At 40.1% G+C, this 15,341-nt stretch overlaps 1 protein-coding gene across 1 annotated transcript in view; it reads right to left on the bottom strand.

The window, feature by feature from the left end:
• ADGRV1 (adhesion G protein-coupled receptor V1) overlaps positions 1 to 15,341 on the bottom strand; it is a 552,025-nt gene that overhangs the window by 4,376 nt on the left and 532,308 nt on the right. The window contains exons 89-90 of the mRNA XM_024125341.3: positions 8,577 to 8,768; positions 6,229 to 6,406 (exon numbers count right to left, since the gene is read on the bottom strand). Of these exons, the coding sequence (XP_023981109.1) occupies positions 6,229 to 6,406; positions 8,577 to 8,768 (370 nt within the window). The remainder of the gene's footprint in view (positions 1 to 6,228; positions 6,407 to 8,576; positions 8,769 to 15,341) is intronic.

The following is a 15,341-nucleotide window of genomic DNA, read 5'->3' as shown; positions in this document are numbered from 1 at the left end:
CAACAGGGAAGTCACAGAATGAAGATATCCAACTGGACTTCTTTTCTTTTTTAATTTTTTTTTTTAAATTTTCTTTATTTGTTTGGCTGCGTCGGGTCCTAGTTGAGGCATGCGGGGTCTTCGCTGAGGCGTGCGGGATCTTTTGTTGTGGTGCGGGCTCTTCCTTATGGTGCACGGGCTCCTCTGTAGTTGTGGCATGAGGGTTTTCTCTCTGTAGTTGTGGTGTGCGGGTTTTCTCTCTGTAGTTGTGGCGTGCGGGTTTTCTCTCTGTAGTTGTGGCGTGGGCTCCAGGGCGTGTGGGCTCTGTAGTTTGTGGCATGTGGGCTCTAGTTGAGGAGCAAGCTCAGTAGTTGTGGCACGTGGGCTTAATTGCCCCGCGGCATGTGGGATCTTAGTTCACTTGCCTTCGGCACACAGGATCTTCGTTGAGGCCTGCAGGATCTTTCGTTGCGGTGCGTGGGCTTTTCTCTAGTTGTGGCGCACGGGCTCCAGGGCGAGTGGGCTCTGTAGTTTGCGGCACATGGGCTCTAGTTGAGGCGCGCGAGCTCAGTAGTTGTGGCGCACGGGCTTAATTGCCCCGCGGCATGTGGGATCTTAGTTCCCTGACCAGGGATCGAACCTGTGTCCCCTGTACTGGAAAGCAGATTCTTTACCACTGGACCACCAGGGAAGTCCCCCAACTGGACTTCTGACCCCAGACGTAGGGTGTTGTCTTTTACATCCTACAGCCTCTTATGGGGGCAGCTCTATTCGTGTGACTTCTTTGTCTCACAGGTTTCACGTGTTCATATTTGTCTATAGAATAAATTTCAAACTCCTTGGCACACATTCAAGCACGAACCTCCCTCACTCAACAGTTATGGTGCAGTGAACACCCAGGTGTTACAGAACACATTATGAATATTTAAAACTGTTTTTAAACATAACAACAAATCGAACCCAACAAATAATTTATACCACATACTGAATTTAAATTCTGCCAGACACTGTGGTAGATTCTTCACATAGACAATCTCCAAACTTCATGAAAACTTACAATAAGAACATTTATTTGATGGGCTTCCCTGGTGGCACAGTGGTTAGGAATCCACCTGCCAATGCAGGGACACAGGTTCGAGCCCTGGTCCAGGAAGATCCCACATGCTGCAGAGCAACTAAGCCCATGCACCACAACTACTGAGCCCGCGTGCCACAACTACTGAAGCCCGTGCGCCTAGAGCCCGTGCTCCGCAACAAGAGAAGCCACTGCAATGAGAAGCCCACACACCGCAAGGAATAGCAGCCCCCGCTCGCTGCAACTAGAGAAAGCCCGCGTGCAGCAACGAAGGCGCAATGCAGCCAAAAATAAATAAATTAAATAAATAAATTTTTAAAAAAAGAACATTTATTTGATAAATGAGGAAACTGAAAGGTTGAGTTCCTTACTGAAAGCTACACAGATAGTAGACTGCAGAGCTAGGATTCCAACACAGAGCTCTCTGAACCCTCTCTGAGCCCATTCTTATTTTCTATGGCCTTTTAAAATGCGGCAGTGATACAAAGGTCACACTCCTTCAATCTTCTTCTGAGGAAAAAAAAAATCAAAATCTTTCCAAATTTGGGCTTCCCCGGTGGCACAGTGGTTAGGAATCCGCCTGCCAGTGCAGGGGACACAGGTTCGAACGCTGGTCCAGGAGGATCCCACATGCTGCAGAGCAACTAAGCCCGTGCGCCACAGCTACTGAGCCTACGCTCTAGAGCCCACGAGCTACAACTACTGAGCCCATGTGCCACAACAAGAGAAGCCACTGCAGTGAGAAGCCTGCGTACCGCAACGAAGAGTAGTCCCCGCTCGCCACAACTACAGAAAGCCCGTGCACAGCAACGAAGACCCAACGCAGCCAAAAATAAAAAACAAAACAAAACAAAACAAAACGTTTCCAGTAGGGAAATGTTTACCACGACATTAGTGTCATTGGTCTGAGGTAAAATCAGGAAGTTAAGGGACTAAGGATGATGGAGAATCAGATTAGTCCCTCTGGAAGAAGCCCCTGTGGAAAAACACCCTGTTTCTAAGCCCAACAGGCTCCCAGCTTGACATTTTCCAGAATCTTGTCAGCTTTGGATCAACATAAAAATGCCAGTACTCAAAACACTTCTTCTTAGGGATGTAAATAGAGTACATGCCCCCCATCCTGGACTCACACTCTGTGTAGGCTGAATCTGTTCTAGTTAGCTCACTACCTTCTCCTCTTCCCTAAATGGAGGCTGTCCCAGGGTGACTGTTCTTATTCTCCCAAAGTCCTGGTTGGGGACACTGATGATACATTGGAAAGTTCTATTAAAATAACTAATAGTAACCATGGCATCACTGGTCTAGAACTGAGTGTCTCATTTGCCTGTGGAGAGGCTGATGCATTTCAAGAACAACTAATTGAAAGATATGATGTCCTCTTTTTAGAGTGAAATGTGAATTTCTCATAGAAAGACAATTTATTTTAAAAATGAAAAAGGTCAACAGTGTTTTCCTTTGTGTCCTTTTTTTTTTGCTTTAAGGAATTCAATATGGCTAAAATTCAAATGGAAAAACAAGTCCATGACTGGCTTTGGGGCAAGGGCTTCTATTTTATACCAATTAAATGAATTTCAAACATAAAATATATTACATTAGGATAAAATTCTGTGTCGAGAGTAGAATGGTAATACAAGTTCAAAGAGAAGAGAGAATAGTGTAAAATCCCCAAATGTAAAAGAAAAGCTTTCTTGTATATATTTAAAATAAAATGAATAGCAATGGGTATCAAATTGCTCTGGTAGTTAGGCCCTTAAACCCTAAAATTTATAATACAATAGAAATGACATTGTTTGATTCTATTTAAACTTATGAAAACCTTTGGATGTTTATTTAGATATATGCAAAGGGTAACGTAACTTTTCAAAGTTGTTTAGGGGTTCAAATGAAAAAGACTTGGAAGTCCCACTGTTCCCAGTAGTTGACTTGGAGTGGCCTGCAGTTACGGTGGACCTGAGATAGGTCAAGGTTTGCAAACTCAAACATTACAGGTGCCAGGAAGGCTCAAATAAATCAGTGACACAGGTCTGGTGGGCACTGGACAAACTGAAGAGCTCATATCCTGTCTAAAGGGGCAGCCATTACTCAGCTCCAATCAAGCAGTGTTGTGTTAGATTTTTGTGTTTTTTTGCGGTACGCGGGCCTCTCACTGCTGTGGCCTCTCCCGTTGCGCGGAGCACGGGCTCCGGACGCGCAGGCTCAGCGGCCATGGCTCACGGGCCCAGCCGCTCCGCGGCATGTGGGATCCTCCCGGACCGGGGCGCGAACCCGGTTCCCCTGCATCAGCAGGCGGACGCGCAACCGCTGCGCCACCAGGGAAGCCCGAAATTCTGGATTTTTATGGGATATCTCTAAATTTTAAAATTTTGCCACAAATAAAACTCCCTGTTGGTCCACATCTGGCCTATGTATCAATTGTGAATTCCACTGTGGATGCAGTGGCAGGTGGACTGCTCCTTTGATTTGACCATATTGTATGATGGAAAGCATCTAGGGGGTGGTACTTGATTATTATCATACCTTTTCTAAAAATAGAGGGGGCCAGTGTTAGAGACTGCTATTGTGGTCTTTTAAAGTATTTACTTCCTAAAGAGTTTAGTGAACTCTAAGGAATGGTAAACTCAGTCTATAAGTAAGTCATTCCATACATTCCAGAATGGAATGCATTTAGTACTTGTTATATATATATAGGACCCAGATCTAATTTAATTATGTTGCAAGAATTCATTTTATGCTTCCAGTGCTGTAACATCAACTGACTGCATTGCAGTGCTGGGGACATAATCTACCCCGGGAACTATTTGTAATCTGAAAGCCCCCTTTTGGTCCTAGCTCGAATGAGCATTTTATACAGTTGTTCCTTCCTCCTTCATGAAACTCTTCTCTCTAGTTTTCGTGCTGACCATGCTACAGTGTCCTCTGTGGGACCCTCTTCTATTTACGCTTAAACGTAGGTATTATCTTAGATGTTCTTCTTGTTCCTTTTCCTTTCTCGTGTTTTCCCTTCTTCCCTCTCCCTCCCTCACTTCTTTTCTTCTCATCTCTTAGCTTCCACTCTTCCAGACTAAACTTATTCATCCCCATAGCTTCAAATGTAATCTCTGCATGATGCCTTTCAGACCATTCCTTCCAACCCCGATCCCTCGCCAAAGATCCCAACTTGACTATTTAAGAGCCACCAGGCATAATGATCAAATTTTCCAAGTCTGAACTTATCAGTTTCCCCTTGAAAACAAATAAACAAGCAAATGCCCTATGTATGATCCCTCAGTCACCTAGGTGAGAAGCATGAGCCTTTGCTGACTGTCCTCTCAGTGTTTCCTCAGCATTCTTCTTGTCCTTTTTCTTTCCACTCCCCAGATCTGAGGCCTAAACCTTATTCCCTGGGACCATGGTAAACACCTCTCAGCCTTTCTGATTTTGCTTCTAAATTTATTCTTCAGGGCTTCCCTGGTGGTGCAGTGGTTGAGAGTCCGCCTGCCGATGCAGGGGATGCGGCTTCGTGCCCCGGTTCGGGAGGATCCCACGTGCCGCGGAGCGGCTGGGCCCGTGAGCCATGGCCGCTGGGCCTGCGCGTCCGGAGCCTGTGCTCCGCAAAGGGAGAGGCCACAACAGTGAGAGGCCCGCATACAGCAAAAAAAAAAAAAAAAAAAATTTATTCTTCAGACTTCCCTAAGAGTTATTTTGCCTCAAAACCAGTGGGAACATGTGGTGCCTCTCCTCAAAAACCTCGATGGCTAACTGAGTTCTATAAAAATCCCATCCCTTAGCATGGCACCTGAAGAGCATTTTAATATTATGCAGGGTATCAGGAAGTCTTCTGCTCCCCCAAATGAATCTATCACTAAATGTATTCTGGAATCCCCAAGTCAAATTAAGTCAAGTGGGTTTCTTTACTCTAGGACTCTTTAGAGCTGCTAAAATGCTCAAGTGAATTGTGAATCTCTGCAGTTTCCCAAATATACTTGGTCAGGGGATCCTTTCACCAAGGATGTCTGGGAATATCCCAAGGAGAGTGCTTGCTGAAACCCAGTTGAGAAACTACAGTAACTTATTAACAATGTAGGTAAACTACCTTCTGGGCTTTTCTCCTGCTGCCTGGCTTTACTCACCCTCCATCTCAGCCACACTGCATGCTTCTCCCCAAGCAGATCATGCACCTGCAGCCCTGGGCTTTGGCTAATTCTACTCCCTCAGTCTGCAATGCTTTTCTTCCAATCTTTACTTACTTAAGCTCTATATATCTTCAAGAATCAACTGAGCAGGTTTTAAAAAAAATTTCCTTGAATTCTCAATAATTAATAACTCTTTCCACTACTTATTTTACTCTTCTTTATGTCATGTTTATCTAATGTCTATTCCTCCAAGCAAACTCTAAGTTTCATTTTTGTTTCACTCATTCATGAAATGAATTCATTCATTCATTCTCCAACATCATCTACAAAAGGTTTACCAACTGCCAAGCACTGATCTGACATAGGAATGATATATATATAGTAGCATGCACTTTTGAATAACTATTTCAATAAGTTCATCTGAGCATGGACATATCTTCTTGCATGTTTGTACATCTAGAAATGAAAAAGTTCACTGAACTTTTTCTAACAGTGACAGTTCAACATTTTTCTGAGGGAAAAAAGAAAAGAAAAAAGTTGCATATTTGATTTGAAAACAACTCTCCATCGGGGTCACAGGTTGAGTGGAGTTGAACATATAGGAAGAGCCAATGAAATACTATCTCTATGATGGCACTTTGAAAACTGTAGAACTATATGAGGCCCATTATGTTGCCTTTGAAAGTTTCTGCTCCAAAGATACTCCATAAGAAATTCTCTTTAGTAGGTCAGAGGCAAAACTCTCTCAGGGAGATCACTACCAGATTCTTATGACTCAGCAGTATCTTGGTGTTCTAGCAAGATTCCAGTGCAGAGAGATTTACATCTAGTTAGAGTATGCCTTTTTCTTAAAAGCAAATTGTCAATTATTTTTAGGTTGTCTCATATTTGGTGCCAAGAACAAAATATCCTAGAATTCGGCTGGGATTAGGAATGGGTCATGAGAATTGGGATGTGGTACGGGTAACTGATTACTGTACTTTTGCAACTTCATGGGAAGAAGATATAAATTGTAGCATAGCAAGAGTGCCTACTTCCAATGGGGTCTGTGGGTTCACATACCAGTTTTTAATGCAAATATCAAGTCATCAAACTCCTGTGACTCCTCATCGGCTATTAGTGACCCCTGGCCATATCCTCCAGAGGAAGGGAACGTGGCGCCATTCTGTGGGCTTGGCTTTAAGTCAGGGCTGGCCTGGCTGGCTTGTCGGAAGGATGCTCTCTCCCAGTCAGGCGGCACCTTTTTGGGTTGGGGTTGGGAGAAAAGGAAACCATAATATGAGTACATACATACTTACCCTGAAATCTATATAAGCTATTTATCTCTGCATCTCATTACAAAGACTAAGTGAAAGGGCTGTTGAACTGTTTAGAATTGACCTTTAATTTTACATTTGTTCCTTAGAAAAGTATGTCTCTCCATGAGACAGTCTAATCGGGTGATGCTAAACAATTTCTCTACGAGGATTACTTGCAGATTTCTAAGCTGTCATGCGTGGAAGAAGAGAATTATTTTTTAACCCAATCAATACGTTAAACTTTTTCATAGAATATGTGCAAAGAAAGCTGTTAAAAATATAAGAACTGGAGAACCCTCCTAAATCTTTAAGATACAACATATAATTTTAAGTATAGTAGCTATCAATGAGGATATACTGAATTGAAAAGAAAAGCTCTTAGATAGAATGCTAAAGTCCTCCTTTTTAAAAATTAAATGATTAAAAAGATAGTTCTATCTTGAAATGAGTAAATGTATTTGCTTCCCTTGTGGTTACTGGTAAATACCCCTTAATCCTTCCTTTCCTAATGCTTTCCCTTCTCTGCGTGGCTTTCTGGAATGTCTCTGCCGGTCCCTCACTGACAGCTGGATCAAGGCCAATTCTAAGCCGCTGAGGAATGCAGAGCACACTTTAGGGTATGCCACTGCACTCCACCCCCAGTGAACATTCAAGTAGTGGCTCAGGCCAGGAACTGAACTGTCACAGCTGCTGCCTCCCAATACAAGGTTGTCTGAGACACTGCGGGGATCCCTCGCACTGAGAAAAGTGATTTGAGTGCTGGAGAAATAAATTTGAGAGAACATGAAACCTTAAAAGATTTCACGGAGAAGCGGAACATCTGGACTAGCACTGTTCAACACAGTGATGGTTCAATCCAGTTCAGTATAGCACTGTGATGCCACAAATGTTCTAGATATTCGTTCTCCGTTATAGTAGCTACAAGATCCATGTGGCTATGGAGCACTAGAATGTGGCCAGGGTGACTGATGAAGTGAATTTTTATCATTATTTAATTGTGGCTAGTTTAAATTTAAACAGACACACATGGCTAATGGCTAATGTATAGTCCCGATCTAGACAAATGCTAAATTGGGTAGCCAAGTAAAGAGACAAAAACCATTTTCTTAAAGATTTACTCCCACACTGCTGATCTTAAAAATATCCGTTTCTATTGTTATCACCTGGGATGGGAAAATAATTCAGTTTTAAGAGCTTATGGGATATAGAAATGGTACTAGATTGCTGAACACTTTAGGGTACTAAACATATATCAAGATTTTTAAATATGGTACTTTATTTGTGATCACTTACCTTAATTTTCACCTGACATGAATAAAATTACTTTCTAAATTAACATGGAAGACAAAAAAATATCACTGAGCAGGTAGATTATCTATTTACCTCCTTAACTATCTATAAACTGTTTTCTTTTCAGACATATGCACTTTGATTTCCTGCCATTTTTCAGGATGTAAACACAAATACTGTTCCCCTTGGCTCTTTAAGACAGAGACACTAACATGGGCTGTGTAAGGAAGGGTAGGCAAGCACATCTCAGGCATTGCAGAAACTGTCAGGGACCTGTTTACCATCTCTTCCTGGACAAATGTCTTCAGGTATATTTCAAAATACAAGCAGTGGTACCAAGGCTATGGGTGGCACTACTGAGAGGTTGGTGGCAATGTGATTTAGACACAAGAACCCAAAATGACGTGGAGGGAGAACACTGGGAGGTTTATTTGTTTGTTGGGATTGAAGTAGTAGATTGGCATGAGTAAAGGAAGAGAGCTGTGAGAATATTTTCAGGAAGAAACAGTATTTGAAAAACCATTTCTGAAGCAGAGTCAGTCACTGCCGTAACCAGTTAGGAAGCTTTTGAAGAAAGAGCTCTGACTTTCCAGTACGAACTGCTGGTTAATAGAGCTCACAAAGCAAGGAGGAAAAAGAATTAGATAACAGACATGATACCATGGTAAGCACAGCAAATACCAGAGATCAGAGAATGTCAGTAGGAAAAGGATTTAAAAGTTACATGGCACCATTGAACTTGTACTCCATAAAATGGAAAGGTTGTATATCAAAGAGTGAGAGAGAGAGAGACAGAGAAGGAGAAAGGGCAAGGGCAGGCACCTCCTCCATAGCACTAATCAGATTCTGGGTAGACTTGCTGATCTCCCCTCCAGCAGGAGGCATTCCACTCCCGGGTGTGAAGAAGGCTGTGCTGGGTCCTGGGTGCCCATTCATTTCCACTGTGTAACTGGCCTTCATAGGACAACACGTCTGGTTGTGCAGAATGAAATAAACCACAAAAACGTACAGTCCCTGCAAAAGAAGAGAACACTAGCTTGTTAAAGGAAGTCCTGCTACCTTAGCTAAAGAATAAACATGATTTGTAAGCATAGCTCATTTTCTACAAGTGTTCTCCAAATGCTACCCAAAGCTGGGAATGACAGGACATGTTTGAAGTCTACCAACAGGCCACTGTAAATTTCTGAATGTCACAAAAGTTCTTCAGTGTCATTTGAGAAAACTGCTCTCTCACTTAGAAGTCATTTTTTTTTTTCTTGGTTAGAACATCAGTAACTCTGAATCTAGCTCTACGAATACATGAAAACAGAATTGCAGAAGTATATCTGATTAGCTGTGTACATTTTGTTTTAGAGGGCAAACCTCTTGCCTTCTGAAAAATTACTGTCTTTCCCACCTATCTCACTTAATCTCATTTTTTTCTTTTCTTAGCAAAATGGTGAGTAATGCTCCAGCCACCTTGGAGACTCAGGGAAGGGCAGCACTAATTAAGCCTTCTAATTCTGTTTAAATATCTCACCTACTTATCTCACTTGGAAATAAAATCGCTGGGTAGGGACTCAGTATGGATTGCTTAATATTTAGCATGCCTTGCTTCTCAGTAAACGTTACATGAGAACGACAAAGCTATCTTGTGCGTTCTTAAACATCTGCAGGCCCTTTAAATTCTTTTGCAACCTAGTCAAACTCTTGACAATTGCTCTGCTTCCGTCACAGAGAGCAAATCACATTTTACAATTGTGCGCCAGACGCTGCCTACACTGGCTTTCCTTCATGATTTCTACAAGGGATCTACTGTATACTTCTAATGGTGCTTCTACAAAGCTTGGTAATTTTGACCTTTACACTCAGCCAATAAAATATGTTAAATTGTGCCTTTTGTGTCTGTTAATCCTGGTGTTTAAGTTTTGGAAGCAAATAAGAATGTCCTTAATTACTAAAATTCTTAAATTAATCCACAAAAATGAAAGCAAGACACTCAGCTTGTTAAAGAAAAAAAGGAGTTAATGTCAAGATCTTCATAAAACACAAATAAGTATGGTCATTTTTTTTTAAGTTTGCATTCTCCCATAGCTCCTAATATTTCTGGCAGTGTAGAAGCAGTAAAGCAAATAATATTGTGGGCTTAAAACTTGTATCTGCTGGTATAAATAGTAAAAAGTCTATTAGAAAATCCTCAAGGCACAAGAATTACAACTAACTTTTAATGTAAAATGAAATTAGAGGACAGTCTGCAAGGTAGGAATGCTAGCATTTGATCTCTGTTGCCATTTTTGGAATATTGTTATAAATTAGGCCTTTCTCCTCTTTCTACTGGAATGACCCCTTCCTGAGTTGGCATCCAGTCTATGTAATTAACAAATATGTTTTAAAATCAGTGGTTTACCTGCTAAAAATATTTTAAAATGTAATTACTCTAACCATGATATAAAATTAGTAACAGAAACATTCATTTCCTTTTGAATTGGGCTCGTTTTGGTTTTTTGGAAACAACATTAATATTCTAAATTACGTAGGATAAGTGAATTAGTTTCACATGCAAATGATGTCATGTACATTAGCAGAAACAAATCTTCCTGAAAACATACACATCCAAAAGTTTTCTTGTACAAGTAATTTTTCACATGGGTATGACCTAATTATATTGGCCACAGACAAAACAGGAAAAAAATTAAACTGTCAGCCTTAAAAACTGTGAGAATGTCACCGATTTATTTCAGGATTTCTCTTAGCTTTACTAAGTGATAGGGTAAAAGCTGGATCAGGAAAAAAAAAAAAAAAGTCCTAAAAATCCATCTCCAAGGATCCATTTGTTAAAACAGCACTTCTCTCTTGTTTGTTTTTATATCTAGTCTTTTGTGTTTCAGAGAAGGAACTGTCTGCTGAAAATAACTTGCATGTGAAAACTGCACGCTTTTTTTTTTTCCTTAAAAGCATATTTACATATACAGTAAATATTCTGAATCTTTTAGATGTGTGCCAGGAAACATAAACACTGTTAAAATGGAAAGAAAAGAATGTTTAAATGCAGATTGTATGACATTTGCCTGTGTCCAGCCCAGGCTGGGTGAATATAGAAAAAGGACCTTCATTATCCAAAGTACTCAGCTGTGGAGGTTTCTGACCTCAGAGTAAAAACAAGTCCCTATTCCAAATGCTGTATGTTAAATCTCAGGCTCTCCTTTGTACGATGTTCTGTAAAAGAATTTTAAGAGAGAATCTAGAATCTCAATTATTCAATCCAATCTGCAGACCACCCCTATGTGCACTGCCAGATAATGAGATGCAAGGATAGAACATTGGCTGCTACTCCCAAGTTGCTCATAAAGACAATACCCTACAAAATAATAGGTTAACTGTTCCAGAAGCAGGACGTATATAATTCATCTGTCCTTCCTTTTCCTTATTTAGTGAAAGCTTACAGAGAAGGAAATTCTTTCTGTGCATTGCTGTTTTGATTATTTTGTTGGGTCTCCTGCTATAATGATGAAAAATGTTTTCAAAAGTCTTTAGTTAGATTGTATCTGGATTGGCCAACATTGGGTTTCTTTTGATTCAGGAATTTAAACTTATTAGCAAACGTTCAGTGAGACACAAACGAGACCAAAGTGATCTAAAGGAGTTAATAAATACTCAACATCTGAAGGAGCAAATAAGTACAGAAGATTTTGGCTGCTTACCTCAAAAATTTATGTTGGTTCCATATGAGGTGGGAAAGAATCAACATTGCCATTTGCCAAATTTACCCGAGAAGTGATGGCAGAGGAGAAGCAGGTAAAATGGGAAGCTGATTAAGCTGCCTATCTCTGAAGGAAGTGAAGTCTCAGGGCTTCATACGGATTTGGAGACCTCATCTGAGTATCCTCTCTGAGGACTAAGAGACAGCCCTCAACTAAGAATAGTTAAGCTTCGCAGGACTTGTAAAAAGATCTCAGAGGAGGGTAAAACCAGGTATCAAACTGTAACTAAAGGCACAGTCTTAGGCAGCAGTCCTTTTTGTCTCTGCCTCTCCCATCCCATAATTTCTTCAGGTTACAGAAAAGTGGTTAAACTATCAAATGCATTAAATGAACCCATTTAACAGCTGCCCAGGCTCATTCCTTTAATTTTATCTGTCTCTAAATAAAGTGAAATATTAGTTCATTATTTTGTCTGCATTCTGAATGTTGGCTTGCACGCACAGCCAGTTGGAGCTAGTGTGACAGAACAGTGAGCACGGACACACCCACACAGCAAGAGCTCTCAGCAATCCTGACCTGAATGTGTTCAGCAACCTGACATATTGACTCCACATGGCCTCTATTTCTAATATTTATTTTAGATTCTGGCAAAGAGCTATTATATGTGATAAAAATATGCTGGTGATAGTGTCTCGCTAGCCATTAAAACACAAAGAATTGAATCAGTCTAGATATTAAAATATAAATGTGATAGTGGTATTAGCACTTACATATTCGAGGAATAAGAAGCTAGAGACCTACAAGCAATGAGGGATTGGTCTTACAGACACCGTATATCTCACGGATGCCATGAGAGTTGATGAATAACTGTGCTGTCAGTAGCTGGAACTGATTATGGATAAGGCATATCATGACTCAGAGAATTTGAAAATAAAGGAAGAGATTTTGCTAATATAAAACTCCAATGAATTAAAATTTAAAAAACCCAGAGAGATTAAAGGAATTAAAGAAGCTACTCTGTAAGAAAAATACTCAAGAATTGGTAATTGCTATCCTTGAAATAGGGAATCCAATGAATGTAACTGAAGATGAATAAAAATATATAATACTAACACAAGAAAAGTTTCCTGGAGAAAAAAAAAAACAAAACAAAAACTTAATCTGCAGATTGAAAGTATAATACCATGTACTCTGGAAATTTTGATACAGATTCTTTAATATGACCTCATAGCTTTATTAGGTTTTAAACTTTAAGAAATTCCAGTGGGAAAAAACCCAATCTCTTAATAAGTGGTAAATTTTATGCTGTCTTCAGACTTCTTTACATCAACTTTCAGTGTTAAAAGACAATGGAGGGACTTCCCTGGTGGTCCAGTGGTTGGGACTTCACCTTCCAATGCAGGGGGTGCTGGTTCGGTCCCTGGTCGGGGAGCTAAGATCCCACGTGCTTTGGGGCCAAAAAACCAAAACATAAAAAACAGGAGCTATATTGTAACAAACTCAATAAAGTCTTTTAAAAAATTGGTCCGCATCAAAAAAAAAATCTTAAAAAAAAAAAGACAATGGAGCAATATCTACTTAGTTCTGTGGGAGAAAGTGGTCCAAGAATATTATACCCAGCCAATATAGCATTTGAAATTATCAAACATAAAAATAATGCTGGGAATGCAACATTAATAAATTTTCTTGGGGAAAAAAACTTACAACCCAAACTATATGATAATAAAATATAACTAACAATGAGATGAATTGTTCATACCAAGGAAAAAACAGAATTCAGTAATGACGATGGTAAAAGGATCATGTAAATGGACCTGCATCTGTGCATTTAGATACAGGACCAATCTTAAAAAAATTATCAGAATTACAGTTATAGATTCAAATGTAAATGTTAAGTCTAGACAATGTAAAAAGTATAATATTAACCAAAAAAATACTTAAGGTTGGGAAGAGTGAAAATGGGAAGAGCTGAGTATTGATGATTTTATCATCTTTTATAGTATGTAGTCAATTGACACTATAAAATTGAAATACCTAGCTCATAAAAAACAGTGATTCCAATCCTTTACTGTATTCATAATTTCTTTTCTTAAGAGAGACCTTTATCTTTCTTGCGATGATTAGTATATCTTTTGCAGTGTAGAAGCATTTTTTGATATCCAACAATTATTTCTCTTCCATTTTAGTTTTTCTTGTGACAAATTCAAATAAAAAGAAATTAAATTTTTTATTAGGTGGGCCAAAAGGTTCATTTGGTTTTTTCCATAAGATGGCTCTAGTAGCACTTAGTTGTCTTTAACTTCATTCGAGACAATTTTGTTAGACTGTATGTGACAGCTGTCATAACAGCATGCATTTAAAAAAAGACATTATATTGGTGAATTTTTGTGTAGCCATTTTAACATTGAAGATGGAATTTTTAAAAAGCAAAATTTTTGGCATATTATGCTTTATTATTTCAAGAAAGGTAAAAACGCAACTGAAATGCAAAAAAAATATTTCTGCAGTGTATGGAGAAGTTGCTGTGACTGATCAAATATGTCAAAAGTGGTTTGCGAAGTTTTGTGCTGAAGATTTCTCGCTGGACGATGCTCCACAGTCAGGTAAACCAGTTGAAGTTGATAGCAATCAAATCGAGACATTAATTGAGAACAATCAACATCACAGGCCCAGCCGCTCCGCGGCATGTGGGATCTTCCCGGACCGAGGCACGAACCCGTGTCCCCTGCATCGGCAGGCGGACTCTCAACCACTGCGCCACCAGGGAAGCCCTTGTGTAGCCATTTTAATATTGAAGATGGAAGAAAAAAACACAACATTTTTGGCATATTATGCTTTATTATTTCAAGAAAGGTAAAAACGCAACTGAAACATGCAAAAGGATTTGTGCAGTGTATGGAGAAGGTGCTGAAAGTGTCAAAAGTGGTTTGCAAAGTTCGTGCTGGAGATTTCTTGCTGGACGATGCTCCATGATCGGGTAGACCAGTTGAAGTTGATAGCGATCAAATCGAAACAATAATTGAGAACAATCAATGTTATATCACACGGGAGATAGCCGACATACTCAAAATATCCAAATCAAGCGCTGAAAACCATTTGCACCAGCTTGGTTATGTGAGTCTCTTTGATGTTTGGATTCCACACAAGTTAAATGAAAAACACCTTCTTGACCATATTTCCACGTGATTCTGTACTGAAACGTAATGAAAACATTCCGTTTTTAAAACAAATTGTGACGGGCGATGAAAAGTGGATACTGTACAGCAATGTGGAATGGAAGATATTGTGGGGCAAGCGAAGTGAACCACCACCAACCGCACCAAAGGCTGTTCTTCATCCAAAGAAGGTGATGTTGTATATATGGTGGGATTGGAAGGGAGTCCTCTATTATGAGCTCCTTCCAGAAAACCAAATGATTAATTCCAAAAAGTACCACTCCCAATTAGACCAACTGAAAGCGGCACCTGATGAAAAGCGTCCAGAATTAGTTAACAGAAAACGCATAATCTTCCAACAGGATAACGCAAGACCGTATTTCTTTGATGACCAGGCAAAAACTGTTACAGCTTGGCTGGGAAGTTCTGATTCATCTGTGTATTCACCAGACATTGCACCTTCCGATTTCCATTTATTTCGGTCTTTACAAAATTCTCTTAATGGAAAAAATTTCCATTCCCTGGAAGAGTGTAAAAGGCACCTGGAACAGTTCTTTGCTCAAAAAGGTAAAAAGTTTTGGGAGGGGACCTCCCTGGTGGCGCAGTGGTTAAGAATCCGCCTGCCAATGCAGGGGACACTGGTTCAAGCCCTGGTCCGGGAAGTTCCCACATGCCGCGGAGCAACTAAGCCCATGCACCACAACTACTGAGCCCGCATGCTGCAACTACTGAAGCCCGTGTGCCTAGAGCCC

Source organism: Physeter macrocephalus, chromosome 8 (assembly GCF_002837175.3).
Source record: "Physeter macrocephalus isolate SW-GA chromosome 8, ASM283717v5, whole genome shotgun sequence".
NCBI lineage: Eukaryota > Metazoa > Chordata > Mammalia > Artiodactyla > Physeteridae > Physeter > Physeter macrocephalus.
This window is presented reverse-complemented; position numbering and strand designations above follow the sequence as displayed.